General features: G+C 41.8%; 1 protein-coding gene across 1 annotated transcript in view; it reads left to right on the top strand.

Moving 5' to 3' along the window:
* The first annotated feature begins 873 nt into the window (after positions 1-873).
* Positions 874-15481, top strand: part of Aatf (apoptosis antagonizing transcription factor) — a 99924-nt gene continuing 85316 nt past the window's right edge. The window contains exons 1-4 of the mRNA XM_040749372.1: positions 874-1121; positions 2534-2722; positions 6451-6882; positions 7278-7415. Coding sequence (XP_040605306.1) covers positions 1031-1121; positions 2534-2722; positions 6451-6882; positions 7278-7415 — 850 coding nt within the window. The 5' untranslated portion in view covers positions 874-1030. The remainder of the gene's footprint in view (positions 1122-2533; positions 2723-6450; positions 6883-7277; positions 7416-15481) is intronic.

The following is a 15481-nucleotide window of genomic DNA, read 5'->3' as shown; positions in this document are numbered from 1 at the left end:
GCTCTTCTGGGCTGATCAGTGTGTGGAGAATCCAACTTACTCATCCTGCATTTCATCTAGCAATGCCTGCCACGTAGTGGGCAGTCAAGGGACGCTCCATGAAGGAAAGAGAATGTAACATGATTGCATATCTTCATTTTCTGGGTGCAATTAAATTGATCTCATTAAGGCCTTTATATTTTACGTCTAACCATCTAATGTTAGAACTGAGTGAAAGTTTCTTTTTTTGCATTTGTTCATCGGTTTCGGGGGTTGGAGTCACTCTTTAAACAGTAATGCTATTAATATCGAGAAGTGTGTAGTAGAGTAATTTAAACCCCTTGCACCCATTTGCTCGCCCTGGCAAGGGGGTACAAGAAGGTACAGAAACGGATCTTGACTTGCGGTACAACCATCGCAAAACCTAATTATTCCTATTAATAAAGGTAACACTTGGCCGCACATTTACAAGTACAGGCCTCTCAGATCCTGGCTGCTGAGAGATGGAAAGTGTGTGCCCGGTCCCAGTCTCCTCCACATTGAGAAAAGCCCTGCTTTGAATCTCTGTGCTTGCTCGTGTACCTGAGGTACGAGAAGCTTATTCTTTACTCCTTTCACAAATCAGCCAGCCACCGTGAGCATAAGTACTTTACGCTTCATTCCTAAACCAACCGCGCACAAAGCTTGAGGCGTTATTTTGTGCTTAGGGGACTCTGGAAGCTTGAAAGGCAATGTGCCTCCCCAGAGGTAGTCACGTGCCCTGGGCGCGCTCCCGTGTCGCCCGCCGCGCGCCCCTGGACTCTGGCGCACGCGCGTTAGGTCAAGTTTCTCGGGCCCGCGTCTCCAGCTTAGCAACGCCAGTGGTGACGCGAGGCCCCGCCCCTCCGGCGCGCGCCTCCCGGAAGTTGCCTGCCGGGGAGCTGAACGCCGGCCCCACACGGTGTCTGCTTGTGGTACTCAGTCGTGTCGGTCACGAGCACCCGGGCCGCAGTGTCGGCTGGGGCTCTGGGCTGCACGTTCACGAGCGCAGCGCCGACTGTACCTGGTGACGATGGCGGGGCCGCAGCCCTTGGCTCTGCAGCTGGAACAGTTGTTGAATCCGAGACCGCGTGAGGCGGATCCTGAGGCCGACCCGGAGGAGGGTGAGGCCTGACTGGGGCCGGCCACGTGCGGAACTGTGGGTCGGGGCGAGCCGGTGGCTCCCGGGCCTGCTCGCCTTTCCTCTGCGCTAAGGAAAACTGTGTCTCGGGAGGGTTGACCCCTGGAGGGCTGGAGGGTGACATGATCTGTAAACGGGCATTCCAGACTTTAGGGGTGGGCTGGACACACGGACTCTGGCTGGGAGTTGCTGCTGGGAGCTACTTGCAACCGACTGGCAGTTATTGAGGATGCCCTTTCTGGTATTACCTTAGAAAGGATAAAGATGTCTGATGAGTTTCAGATTTTTGTGTGTTTAAAACGGACCCCCTTAGAAACTTGCTTCGAAAATGAAAAAGTAGGCTTCTCTGGTGCTGTTGAAGCATGTTTGGTTTGTTTTGTTTTTTGAGACAGGATTTCTCTGTGCAACAGCCCTAACTATCCTGGACCTAGCTCTGTAGATCAGGCTGGCCTCGAACCTACAGAGATCTTCCTGCCCCTGCCTCCCTAGTGCTGCGATTAAAGGTGTGCACCACCACCGCCAAGTGCATGATTAGGCCTTAAAGATCCTTGCCCGCTGGGCGTTGGTGGTGCACGCCTTTAATCCCAGCATTTGGGAGGCAGAGGCAGGACTTTGTGAGTTCGAGGCCAGCTTGGTCTACAAGAGCTAGTTCCAGGACAGTCTTTAAAACAATACAGAGAAACCCTGTCTCGAAAAAAACCAAAAAACAAAACAAAACCATATTTGCCCACGTGCTCACAGACACATTCTTCATAAGCCTGTTCTGAGACTAGCTGGGCTTTAGACTTCAGGAGTTGTGAGGAAGGAATAATAGAAGAGATTAGGAGTCGTGGTGTAGGAACATCAGGTGAGGAAACGGGTTTGTTTAAGCCAGGGTAAGTGAAGCTAACTGGAGAGGTGGCATGAGGTGACTGTAGAACTTGATGATTGATTGATATTGGAGTGACTGTCATATATATTAAGGAAGGATTAAGGTCCTGTGGGCATGTAGCTGACATACTTGGGCCCTGGATATAATCTTCAGAACCTCCAAAAAAGAAAAGGAAACAGATAAAAACACCATGGAAAAGGAAGGAAGAATCAGAGCAGATTTATAGTATCCAAGGCATAGGAACAGTCTTCTAGTAGATGCAGGGAGTTAGCTTTCTATTCAGAAACAGAAAGCAATGTGATAGTAGTCTCTGTAGAAACCAGAAATGAATTCCCCATTCCTGTAAGTTAGTGGAAACTTTATAGAGGGCACTTAATGAAGTGAGGGCTGGGGATGTAGCCCAGTTGGTAAGAGTACTACTTATCTAGCACAGAAAGGTAGGATGTGGGGTTGAAATTGCTTAATTGGGTTCCTATTACAGTTTTTTTTTAACCTAAGATTCTATTTTCCTCCCTCCCCCACAGCTACTAGAGCCAAAGTGATTGACAGGTTTGATGAAGGAGAAGTGGAAGACGGTGATCTGGCAGTGAGTAACATTAGAAAATTGGCATCATCTTCCCTCTTGGACACAGACAAAAGGTATTCTGGAAAGACCACTTCTAGGAAAGCTTGGAAAGAAGACCACTGGGAACAGACTCTGCCAGGTTCTTCTGGTGAGTAGACATAAGGAAACTCTTCTCTAACCCTAGTTGTGTAGAGTTGAAGTGCTGTTTCCGAATGCCTCCTGGAAGTCTGTGCGTCTCTATTTTAGGAGCGACCGTTAATTTGGTACTAGGAAGGGCCTTAGAGGTCACCACTTCGCTTAAAAGAGTCCTAAAGCTCAGCTAGGCATGTTCCTGTTATCTCAGAACCAGGTGAGACTGAAGTAGGAGGGTCAGAGTTCAACGCTGCCTGCATAGTTCTGTACTGGCATGTGCTACACCTGATACCCTGTCTCAAAAGAACAAATTAAAAAGAAACCTAAAACTCAAGTTACCAAGTTCAGATTAATAGCTCACCCTAAAATCAGTGAAATGAGTCAGTACTAGGTTTTTGGCAGGGCTATAAGTTAAAAAAAAAGTCAGATACATGTGTTGCTTTTATATTTTGACCCTTTTGGTTTTTCAGGTCTTATATGGATTCTCTGTGTATTAGTTATTCTTGAAACTGACCTTTTGTCATTATAAAAAAAAATAATGATGCTTGCTGGGCATTGGTGGCGCATGCCTTTAATCCTAGCACTCGGGAGGCAGAGGCAGGCAGATCTCTGTGAGTTCGAGACCAGCCTGATCTATAAGAACAAGTTCCAGGATAGCCTCCAAAACCACAGAGAAGCCCTATCTCAAAAAGCCAAAAAAAAAAAAAAAAATAATAATGATGCTTTCATTTTTTCTGAGAAAGAATTAGGATGTGAGTTTATAGTTTAAGCAATAGTAAGTTTCTCAAGATGGAAGAAGTCTCTGGATATGGATATTGAGAGGATGCCATTTATTTTCTTTTAGGAAGGTCATGTTGAGACTCCACCGATAACATCCCAGGAACTACCATTTGGGTTATGATATGTATGATTCAGTCGTTGATGTAGTTCTAGGAGCTTAACATGCTAGAGACTTAAGAGGGCTAATCCATGAGCCATTATGATAAAATTTATTGAGTTCTCACCATATGTCAGCCACTGTAGTTAGCTTTTTAAGTTCTGAGAGCCTGGGACACAGTCCCCCCCAGATATCACCATAAGGCCTGGAGAGTTGGTCCAGTGACTAAGAGCACTTGCTTTTTGGGGACCCAGGTTAGATTCCCAGCACCTGTATGGAGGCTCACAACCATTCATGACTCCAGTTCCTCTGTAGGCACCAGAGATGCACTTGTCTACACTGTGTTATAGGAAAATTTCTTAGTTTGAGAATTAGTTAAATTTAAAGGGTTGTTCTACTGTGTTTTTAATTTTGACAGCCTATCTGAGACTTTAAACTTAAGGGTGTGTGTGTGTGTGTGTGTGTATGTGTATGTGTGTATGTATGTGTCTTTTTTATTTTCTCTTGAGGCAGTGTCTTGAAGGGTCTGGAGTCACATGCCTTTAATCTAAACACTTGGGAGGCAGAGGCAGGTGGATCTCTGAGTTCAAGGCCAGTTTAGTCTTCAAAGCAAGTTCCAGCCACAGTTAAACGTAAGACCCTGTCTCCAACAAAACAAAAGCAAACAAACAAAATTAGGACAGAGTTTTACTGTGTTACTCTGGTTAGCCTGGAACTTGCTATGTCGACCATGCTGGAGTTAGAGATGAGAACCACCATACCTAGCAAATTTAGGCATATTTCTTGAAAGAACTCTTTATTTTCATAAACTCTTTATTTCACTTGGCTATTGCAAACTTGTTTACTATATCTAATAATCATGGTTGATACACTTTTATGTTTTCCTACAGAAGAGGTTAGATGAACAGCACAAAATCTCTAAATGTCAGATGACACAAGCATAAGCAAAACCTGGAGCTGTAACTGACTCATCAGCTGTAAAATTAAGTTTAGATTCCTTCCCAAGGACAACACGATTGGTCCTGATTTTCTGGCAACCCTCTAGGTTCATGTACCTCTACTTCCCCACTTCCTTTTTTTTTTCTTAAAAATTTATTTATTATGTATGCAGTGTTCTGCCTGCATGTCAGGAGAGGGCACCAGATCTCATTTTAGATGGCTGTGAGCCACTATGTGGTTGCTGGGAATTGAACTCTGGACCTCTGGAAAAGAAGTCAATGCTCCTAACCTCTGAGCCATCTCTCCAGCCCTCCCCACTTCTTCTTGGGCAGTCTTTAGTTCTTTTCCTTACCTTTTCTCAGTTTGATGAACTGTTTGATATGCTTCATAAGTAAATTTATAATGTCTCCACATAAGTCATCTCTGACCTTTTCCTGGAAGGTTAGGTGGTTCCTTTTCTTATTTTAGGGAAGATGGGGATTGGAGTGTGGGGAGGAGGCAGTAACTCAATATATAGTCCTGGTGGGCCTGAAACACGCTATGTAGACAAAGCTGGTCTTGAACTTGCTTGACTCTCTTGCCTCTTCCAAATGCTAGGATTACAGGTGTGTGCCAGTTTGGTACCTTTTCTATATGCTCCTTTTCTATCACTCCCATAAGACAATGAACTCCTCTCCATAGGTATTCTAGTTTCATTTCTGTTGCTATAATAAAAATACTTTGGCAAAAAGCAACTTAGGGAAGAATTGGGTTTATTTCAGTTTACAATTCTGGATTTTAGTTCGTCATAGAAGGGTGGCAGGAGCTGGAAGCAGCTGGTCGTATCATATCCAGGCCAAGAGCAAAGAGAGAATGAATGCACCTTTACCTGCTTGCTCTCAGCTAGCTTTCTCTTTTTCTGTCTTACACTGTTAGGACTCTCTGCCCAGGGAATGGTGCTGCCTACAGTGGACTAGGTCTTTCTATTTCAATTAACAATCAAAATAATCCCCCCTAGACATGTCTGCAGATCACTCTGGTCTTCATAATTCCTTATTAAGACATGATGATGCATGCCTCTTCAATACCTGTTCTCAAATGGACATTTAAAACTAACCTGTACAGCCGGGCGTTGGTGGTGCACACCTTTAATCCCAGCACTCGGGAGGCAGAGGCAGGCGGATCTCTGTGAGTTCGAGGCCATGCTGGACCAACAGCCTCCAAAACAATACAGGGAAACCCTGTCTCGTAAAAACCAAAAAAAAAAAAAAAAAAAAAACTAACCAGTACAATCTACCCTTTGTTAACCTAACATATAGACACATCACTTTAAGCCATAACTTTCTGTGTGTTGTCCCTAAAATCTCATATTAGTATTATAAAAGACAATCCAACTCCAAAATGTCCTCAATATCTTTAAAAATCCCAACACTTAAAAAAAAAAAACTCAAGGTAGTCAGTCCTGCCTCAGTTATCTGGGTGCTGAGATTATAGTCATGAGCCACCATGGCTGGCACGAAGTTTTTTCAAAGCACTTTTTTTTTTTTGGTTTTTACGAGATAGGGTTTCTCTGTATTGTTTTGGAGGCTATCGGTCCAGCCCTGCCTCGAATTCACAGAGATCCGCCTGTCTCTGCCTCCTGAGGGCTGGGACTAAAGGCTTGCGCCACCACCACCCAGCTTCAAAGCACTTTTTATTCCTGTATTATACCTTTTGTGTCTGTGTCTTTACTGTATTTCTTTAGGTTGGACTCATGTTTTGTTTGTCTTTGTTTCCCCTTAGCATTTTAGAGATAGTAGATATATAGTAAATGTTCAGTTGAATAGAGCACAATAACATGTTTGCTTTCATAGTAGATGCCACAGTTCATTAATTGAAATGAAAGATGTGGTCTGGTATTTTTCTCTAGGCAAACCCCCGCCCACCCCTTTTTTTTGCTTATGATTTAGACAAAGAAATATCTGATGAAGATGGATCTGGAGATGAGGATTCAGAGGACCTGGGCCTGGAGGAATCGGAGGAAGAGGAGGAGGAGGAGGAAGAACTAAGTGCTATTGAGGAAGAGGATGCTGACAACGGTTCAAAGAACAGTCTGGCTCAGAAGAAGGGCAGAAGGCATTCTACAGAAATGCCAGGCTTCAGTTTCCAGAGCATTAGTGATTATGAGAAATTTACAGAAGGAATGGATGACCTGGGGAGCAGTGAGGCGGAGGAAGAGAGTGGCATGGAAGAAGGAGACATGGGGGAAAACTTAGAAGGTGAGAGTGAAGAAGACGGGGAAGGAGACAGAAACAGTGAGGATGACGGTGTGGTGATGACCTTCTCCAGTGTCAAAGTCTCTGAGGAAGTGGAGAAAGGAAGAGCTGTGAAGAATCAGATAGGTGCGTATGTGCTTTTGCTGCTTGCTTGTTTTTCAGGGTTTCTGCATCAGTCTGCTTTTGGTTTTGTTCTGTTTGTCCAGTGCCCTTCTAAGTAGTCTGTGACATACCTCTCTTTACCCAGAATCCTGAACACCAGTTCTTGCTTCACTGCTTAGCAGACTCTGCTCTAGGCCTTGTGGAAGATTGAAGAGGAGCATGTTAGGTCTTCCTTTCTTATAGCATGTATTTCCATCCAAGAGAGAGAATTCGTTTTCTAGAATGAAGAATGTTTCTATGACATGAAAGTCATAATACATGCTGCTTAGAGATTGGTACTGCTTCCTCTCCCTCTTTAATCCCCAGCTCAGAGAGAATCTTGACTCAGAGATGGACTTCTCTTTTACTTTTTTCTTCAGCATTGTGGGACCAGCTCTTGGAAGGAAGGATCAAATTACAGAAAGCTCTGTTGACTACCAATCAGTTGCCTCAACCAGATGTTTTTCCAGTCTTCAAGGACAAAGGTGGCCCAGAATTTACCAGTGCTCTAAAAAATAGTAAGAATTCTTATATCATTTGGGGTTATTCTGAGTTGGACGTAAAAAAAAAAAAAAGATTTTTTAGTGATACTATAATATAGAATATTGGTTCCAATTCTTTGCTTATACTTGATCTTATCAAAAAATCTAAATAATTAGCAATTCTTTTAAGAATATCAGTATAACCCATTATTAAATGAAGACAGCTTTAAAGTAGATCAGGCACTTGAGCCATGTCTGTTTCATGATATCACTGACATCTTTCCCTTGACTTTTTGAGTTACTTCTTAAATTCTTTTTTGTTGGTGGTTTTTTTTTTTTTTTTTCCGAGACAGGGCTTTTCTGTGTAGCTTTTGGCTGTCCTGGAACTCATTCTGTAGACCAGGCTGGCCTTGAACTCAGAGATCTGCCTGCCTCTGCCTCCTGAGTGCTGGGATTAAGGGTATGTGCCACCACTCCTAGATGAGTTACTTCTTAAATTCTTAGGGGAAACTGTTTGAAAACCTATAGGTATAGAATAAGAAGGAGAGAATGAGTAATTAAACTCGGCCCTTATGCTGGTTGTATCACATGCTTAAATGATGTGTTCCTCTGTTAGGGAGGGCTTTAGAACAAGTTAAATGATGCTATTCCTATCTTTCTTTTGGGTAACAAAGGAAAGAGACTGACTACAGGGGAAGAATACATTTTGGAATAGAACTACTGAGCTATAAACTCAAAAGAATTCTAGAGAGAAAAAAAATTTAGAGGTTACTTAGTTCCTAATTCCTTCACTCTACAGAAGAGAAAACCAGAGACAGTGGCTCACCCAAAGTTAGAGTTTGCTCATGAACAGCAGACACAAAATACCAGCTTTTCTTCCTCTTAGACTAGTAGTCTTCCTTGAATACTATTGCCTCTTATGTGTCCAGTGGCAGCAAAGTGCCAGAGCACAGGGACCCTGGTTGGCATGGCTATTCCTGACCTGTACGCTGAGATGTTGTTTCTTTTGTATTTTTAAACTTAAAAGCTGGATCACTGCCTGCAGTCCCAGTTACTTTGGAGGCTGAGGAGTATCCCTTGTGCCTAGGGATTTAGGGGCATTGCCAGATTACCCCCCCCAAAACATGAAAGCCAAATGTAACTGTCTTAGAGTTTCTATTGCTGTGAAGAGATATCATGACCACTGCATCTGTTATAAGGAAAACATTTAATTGAGGGGGGAGCTTGGTGGCATGTAAGCAGCATGGTACTGGAATAGTAGGTGATAGTCCTACATTTTGCAGGCATCAGGAAGTCAACTGAGAAACTGGGCTGTATTCTTAGCATAGGAAACCTAAAGACCTATCAAAACAGTGATACACTTCTTCCAACATGGCCATACCTACTCCAACAAAGCCACTCCTTCTAATAGTGCCACTCCCTATGAGATTATGGGTGCCAATTACATTCAAACTACCACAATAACCCTTTATAGAATGGAGTTAGATTTGGAAGAGAACTGAGGACATCTGGTTTGGTTCTGCCTTTAAATAGGATCACTTGAAAACAATTCAAGATGGGTATGTGCAACTTCAAGGATTTCTTTTCTTTTTTCTTTTTAGACAGGATCTTACTATGTAGACCTGGCTGACCTCACAGAAATCTATCTTCTATTTCCCCAGTGCCAGTATTAAAGGGATCACCACCATTCCTGGCATAAGCATTTCTTTTGTAGGAGAATATGTGGTTAGAATGACTTCCTGTGGACAATTTTTAGTTTTGTGGCCTGCCATACTCAAAGTTTGTTTTCTGTGAAATCTGGGCAACCTTTCAGTGTGTGTTGTGAGGGCTTCAAAAGAAAAGAAACCAACTGACTTCCTCTCCTGACTCCTCCTCTTCTCCCTAAATACACAATACAGTCTTTTGTTTTTAGATTTTTTTGGAGCACTTCTTTGCTATTTTTAGTGCCCTAGTATTCTCATTTCTGAGGATGCCTTTGGATGAGACCTAAACTGCCCTAGATTAAATGTCTTAAACTTTATTTGTTTTTGTTTTTTGATTTTTCTTTTTTCTTTTTTTTTTTTTGGTTTTTCGAGACAGGGTTTCTCTGTGGCTTTGGAGGCTGTCTTGGAACTAGCTCTTGTAGACCAGGCTGGCCTCGAACTCACAGAGATCCGCCTGCCTCTGCCTCCCGAGTGCTGGGATTAAAGGCGTGCGCCACCAACGCCCGGCCTGTTTTTTGATTTTTCAAGATAGAGTTTCTCTGTGTAACATCTCTGACTATCCTAGAACTCACTCTATAGGCCAGACTGGTCTTAAACTCACAGAGATCCGCTTGAGTACTAGGACTAAAAGTATATGCCACCACTGCCTGGCTGCCTTAAACATTTTACAGTAAGGTCTTTTTTTTTTAAGATTTATTTATTTATTGTATATTCAGTGTTCTGCCTGCATGTATGCATGTATTCCTGCAGACCAGAAGAGAGTATCAGATCTCATTATAGATGGTTGTGAGCTACCATGTGATTGCTGGGAATTGAACTCAGGACCTCTGAAAGAGCAGCCAGTGCTCTTAACCTCTGAGTTAGTCTTCTTACCTGAATCTTTTTATAAATACTCATTTTAAAATACAGATATTTTCTGGGTTAGCATCTGTCTTAGTTTGAGTTTCTGTTGCTGTGAAGAAACACCATGACCATGGCAACTCTTATAAAGGAAAACATTTAATTGAGGTGGCAGCTTACAGTTTCAGAGGTTTAGTCTATTATCATCATGGCAGAGAGCATAGGGGTATGCAGGCAGATGTACTGGAGGAATAGCTAAGAGTCCTATAGTTTGCAGTCAACAGGAAGTGGACTAAAACTCATATTGAGGGAAGCTTGAACAAAAGAGACCTCAAAGCCTGCCCCCCACAGTGACACATTTCCTACAAGGCCACACCTCTTAATAGTGCCCCTCCCTTTGGGGGCCATTTTCTTTCAAACCACCACAGCATCACATTTTTAATTTCTTTAGTCACTTAAATGCTACTTTAATTCTGCTTTTATAACAGTTCTGATCTTTCTTTTTTTTTTTTTTTTTTTTTTTTTGGTTGTTTCGAGACAGGGTTTCTCTGTGGCTTTGGAGGCTGTCCTGGAACTCGCTTGGTAGTCCAGGCTGGTCTCGAACTCACAGAGATCCGCCTGCCTCTGCCTCCCGAGTGCTGGGATTAAAGGCGTGCGCCACCAACGCCCGGCTCTGATCTTTTTTTTTTTAAATTTATTTATTTTTCAGTTTAAATTTAGATTAGAAACAAGGTTGCTTCACAAGTCAGTTCCAGGTCCCTCTCCCTTTCTCTCCCATCCTCCCGTGCCCTCCCCTCCAGTTCTGATCTTTCTAATCTTTTGCACTTAACCAGTTGCCTCCTCCTGGTGAACTCAGTCATTCTGACAGGTATCTGTAAGTCTGTGGTAGAAGAGGGAGAAGGAAGGAGTATTTATTTGGTGTTACATTCTGAGAGGATAGGGATCTAATAACCAGAATTTCTATACATCTGAAGCCAGTTTTTGTTTGCTCTCATCCTCTTATGACAGTATGACTTAATATGATATATACACCCCATCTGACTAGTTTTCATAACAATTTCTCTGGTATGTTATTCTGAATAACCAGCTTGTGTATATAGCTGGTATGAAACAGGCTGAATTGATAATTATTCCAGATCAAACAGAATTTACTCTCCTTTATTGAGTCTTAGTCATTTTGCTTTTGCATTTATTTTTATTTTTATTTATCTTTTTAACTGAGACCAAATCTCACTGAATAATCCTGGCTGGCATGGATTACTATGTAGATCAGGCTGGTTTCAAACTTAGACCCACCCTTCTCTCCTGAGTGTTGGGATTATAGGCATGAGCTATCACACCTGGTTTGCTTAGTCTTATAGAGCAGTTAAAGTTAGACTGCCTATGTTTGTTTTGTTTTGTTTTTTTGGTTTTTCGAGACAGGGTTTCTCTGTAGCTTTGGAGGCTGTCCTGGAACTCGCTTGGTAGTCCAGGCTGGCCTCGAACTCACAGAGATCCGCCTGCCTCTGCCTCCCGAGTGCTGGGATTAAAGGCGTGCGCCACCAACGCCCGGCTGGCCTATGTTTGTTTGTTCAATTTTAGACAGGTCCCTTGTACTCTAGTTGCTTTGGACTAGCTGTGTGGTAGAAGATAACCTTGAACTCCTAATTTTTCTGTTTCCAACTCTCAAATGCTGGATTAATCTTTTTTTTTTTTCTTTTTTCTTTGAGACAGTGTCTCATGTACCCAGGGTGTCTTCCAACTTGCTTTGTAGTTAAGGATAGCCTTAAGCTTCTGATCCTCCTGCCTCCATCTGTCTAGTACTTGGGGTACAGGCATGTGTGCTACCATGTCTAGAGTACAAGTACCCTAACACCTTGCCTGGGTTAACACACCATCTCAGCAGTTGATTAGCTCTGTGGTCTTGGGCAGGTGACTTCATAGTAAGATAGGGCTAATATGGTCCTGAGGATTAAAGGACATAATCAATGTAAAACATAATTGTACAATGTCTGGCACACATCCCACCATAACAATTAGGTACCAGGGTTATCTTTTTCTGTTGAAAGACATTGGGCAGTGTTCAGCTCTGTGGATGGTTCTCATTGGTATAACTATTATCCCCACCGTCTTCAGTGTTTTTATAATCTTATTAGTATTCCAAATCCCTATGTAGTTTAAGCTAACTATTGTCTAGTGTTATAGTCTGCTTTAATACTTATAAACCTTGGCCTCTTAGGCTGCTATGAAAAGGTAGGTTTCAAGTGATTTCCTTATTGCCTTGCAAAAGCATTCAATCAAGTTTTTTAACATTTTAAGTTATTATTTGTGTGTGCTTGTGTAATATGTGTGTGTGTGTGTGTGAGAGAGAGAGAGAGAGAGAATGAAAACATGGCAAGATCAAGCTAGCAATCATATGTGCATACATTCAACAGACCATATGTGGAAGCAGAGAACTTTGTGAAGTAACTTGTCTCCTGCATTTATGTGGTTACAGATCATCAAACTTTCAATACAAACACTTTTTCCTGGTGAGCCATCTCTCTGGTCCCAAACTTGAAGTATTTTTCTTGGACACCAAATACACTGCTTAGGTTCTCCTACCTTTCTGGTCTCTTCACAAGCTTTTTAAATAAATAAATATTTACTTATTTATATTTTAATTACTAAAATTATGTGTGTATATTTGTGCATATGAGTGCAAGTACTTCTGGAGGCCAGAAGAGGATATTAGATTCCCTGGCTGGAGTTAGAGGCAATTGTGAGCTATAGCACTTGGGTGCTGGGAACTGACAGTCCTATAGGAGTGGTAAGCACTCTTTACCTTTGGGACATCTCACCAGCCCTTTAAGCTCCTCTCTCTACCAGTGTAAACTGCAGTGAATACAGGATCCTGTCCTTAGGTTGTGGGCTGTGTATGCTCAGTATGTTTTCTCTTTGTACCTTTGTTTACTCTCAGAGTTTTTCTGATAGTTTTAAAACCAGCAGACCTGTAGCTATATTCTAGCACTGTAGACCCCTGAGAATCGAGTCTGTACATTCTGCACTTAAATCTACTTTTCAGAAACGTAACAAATATTTCCTTGACTTTCCTAATACTTGCACTTAGTCTCCAGTCATCTTGTTGTTACATGTTGACAATTATATCTCTTGAACTATGAAGTGATTTCCTAGTTAGTGACTGTGTATATTAAGGTTAAGCCACAGAATAACCTTAACAAAATTAAGGAATATTCTGTACACAAAGCTACTTCTCCAAAGATGTTAGCTTTCCCCCTCTGACTTTCATTTAACAGTTCTTACAACGTCAGGAATTAGGCCTTTTACATTGGTGACAATGATGTGTAAAGAAGAAAGCAGATTATATAAGAACCTGCCAGATGAATTATACTTATATTTCAGTAGGAATGTGAGCACAGTGAGCCCCCACTTAATAGCACTAGCTTAAGTAATTAACTGCCTGCCTGCCTGCCTACCTACCTACCTACCTATCTTTTTTTTTTTTTTATGGTTATTCAAGACAGGGTTTCTCTGTGTAGCCTTGGCTGTCCTGGAACTTGCTCTGTTAGAACAGGCTGGCCACAGAGATTTGACTGTCTCTGCCTCCTGAGTGCTGGGATTAAAGTTGTAGGCCACCACTGCCTGGCTGGTACTCATGCTAAACTTACAGCATCTACCTTTATACTGACAACTTCTTTCTTCTGGACCATTGTGAAGTAAATAATATATGTCCTCTTGTATTTGTTTTTGTTTTTTTTTTCAGTAAATTAGTTTTAGTGTGCATGGCTAAAAGATAAGGATTTTAAAAAGATTTATTCATTTTATGTTTGAGTGTTTTTCTGCATATAATTATGTGAATCACATGCATGCTTGTTGCCTTTGGAAGCAGGAAGAAGGCTCTACTGGATCTACTGGAACTGGAATTATGTTAGATTGTGAGCTACTATGTGGGTATTGGGAATGAAACCTAGCCCTGCAAGAGTATCATGTGCACTTAACCACTGAACTGTCTCTCCAGCCTTAAAAATCTTATTACTAGCTGACTGTGGCTCCCACCTTTATTTAATCTCAGTGAATCTTCAAGTTCCAAGTCAACTTGGTCTACATAGCAGGTTCCAGGACAGTCAGGTCTACATAGTGAGACACTATCTCAAAAAAACTAATATTGTAATCATTATTCAACAGGACTAGTTAATGAGTTAGCAGGACTAGTTAATGAGACCAGGGTCTTATGCATGCTAACAAGTGTTCTGCCACTGAGCTATACCTTAGCCGGACAGTTAATTTTTAACAACAATGGCTGACTTAGACAGATGGGAGAATTGAGAGCATTTCTGTAAGAGGCACTCTGTTGTCTTCCCAGAGTTTGCTATACAGCTTTAAATGAAGTGATTATAGGAAAGCTAAACTTTAACCATAGTAAGTTGACCTTTTAGTTAAATGCATGTTATTAATGTGTTTAATGAGATGCATTACAAACTGCAGTGAGCACCATGTTTCATTACAGGTCTAAAATGCAATATCATTAAAGACCTTTAATAGAAACAATGGTTGACATTTTGATATTTCCCATAAGCAAAACACCAGGAATACATATAATGTAATTTAAATGTAGAGGAACTGTCAGAATTTTTTACTTGCCTAAGAGTTTAAAAGCAAATTCTACTATTAGTAAAGTATGTTTCCTGTGTTCTCTTCATTTTCCTACTTCTCATTTATAGTCACACCTCCCTCATTGTTCTGTGTGTTTTTTTTTCCCCAAAGACCCTCAATAATTTTGACTTGAATAGATTTTTCTTTGTTGTTTTATTTTGCTTTTTGAAGCAGGTTCTCACTATGTAGCCCTAGCTGTCCAGCAACTGGCTATGTAGACCAGTTTGGCCTTGAATTAAAAAAGATACTCCTGCCTCTGCCTCCTGAGTTCTGGGATTAAAGGCATACACCAGCTGGGCGGTGGTGGCGCACACCTTTAATCCCAGCACTCGGGGAGGCAGAGGCAGGCGGATCTCTGTGAGTTCGAGGCCGGGCTGGACCGACAGCCTCCAAAACAATACAGAGAAACCCTGTCTCGTAAAAACCAAAAAAAAAAAAAAAAAAAAGGCATACACCATCATATCCTGCTGAATAACTAACAGGTATTTTTTGTTTTTTTTTATTTGAATATTCTCTTTACATTTTATTTATTTGTTAGTTTGTTGTTTTTGGAACAGTTTCTCTGTGTAGCCCTGGCTGTCCTGTAACTAGGTCCATAGACCAGGCTGGCCTTGAACCCACAGAGATTCACCTCCCTCTGCCTCTAGATTAAAGGCCATGTGCCACCACCTCCTGGCTGAAGTTTTATTTTTATTACATGTATTTATTTTATGTCTATGAGTATGTAGGTACACCCTGGGTATATAGTGCCCACAGAGGTCAGAAGAGGACATTAGATCCCTTGGAACTGGAGTCACAAATGGTTGTGAGCCACCATGTGGGTGCTAGGAACTGAACTCTGGTCTTCTGAAAGAGCAACAAGTGTTCTTAATGGATGAACCATAGCTCTCTCTCTCTCTCTCTCTCTGTCTGTCTCTCTGTCTCTCT

This window comes from Mesocricetus auratus, unplaced genomic scaffold, assembly GCF_017639785.1.
Source record: "Mesocricetus auratus isolate SY011 unplaced genomic scaffold, BCM_Maur_2.0 Super-Scaffold_100007, whole genome shotgun sequence".
In the NCBI taxonomy this organism is placed as follows: Eukaryota; Metazoa; Chordata; class Mammalia; order Rodentia; family Cricetidae; genus Mesocricetus; species Mesocricetus auratus.
The sequence above is the reverse complement of the archived record's forward strand: the minus strand, read 5'-3'. Positions and strand labels throughout refer to the sequence as shown.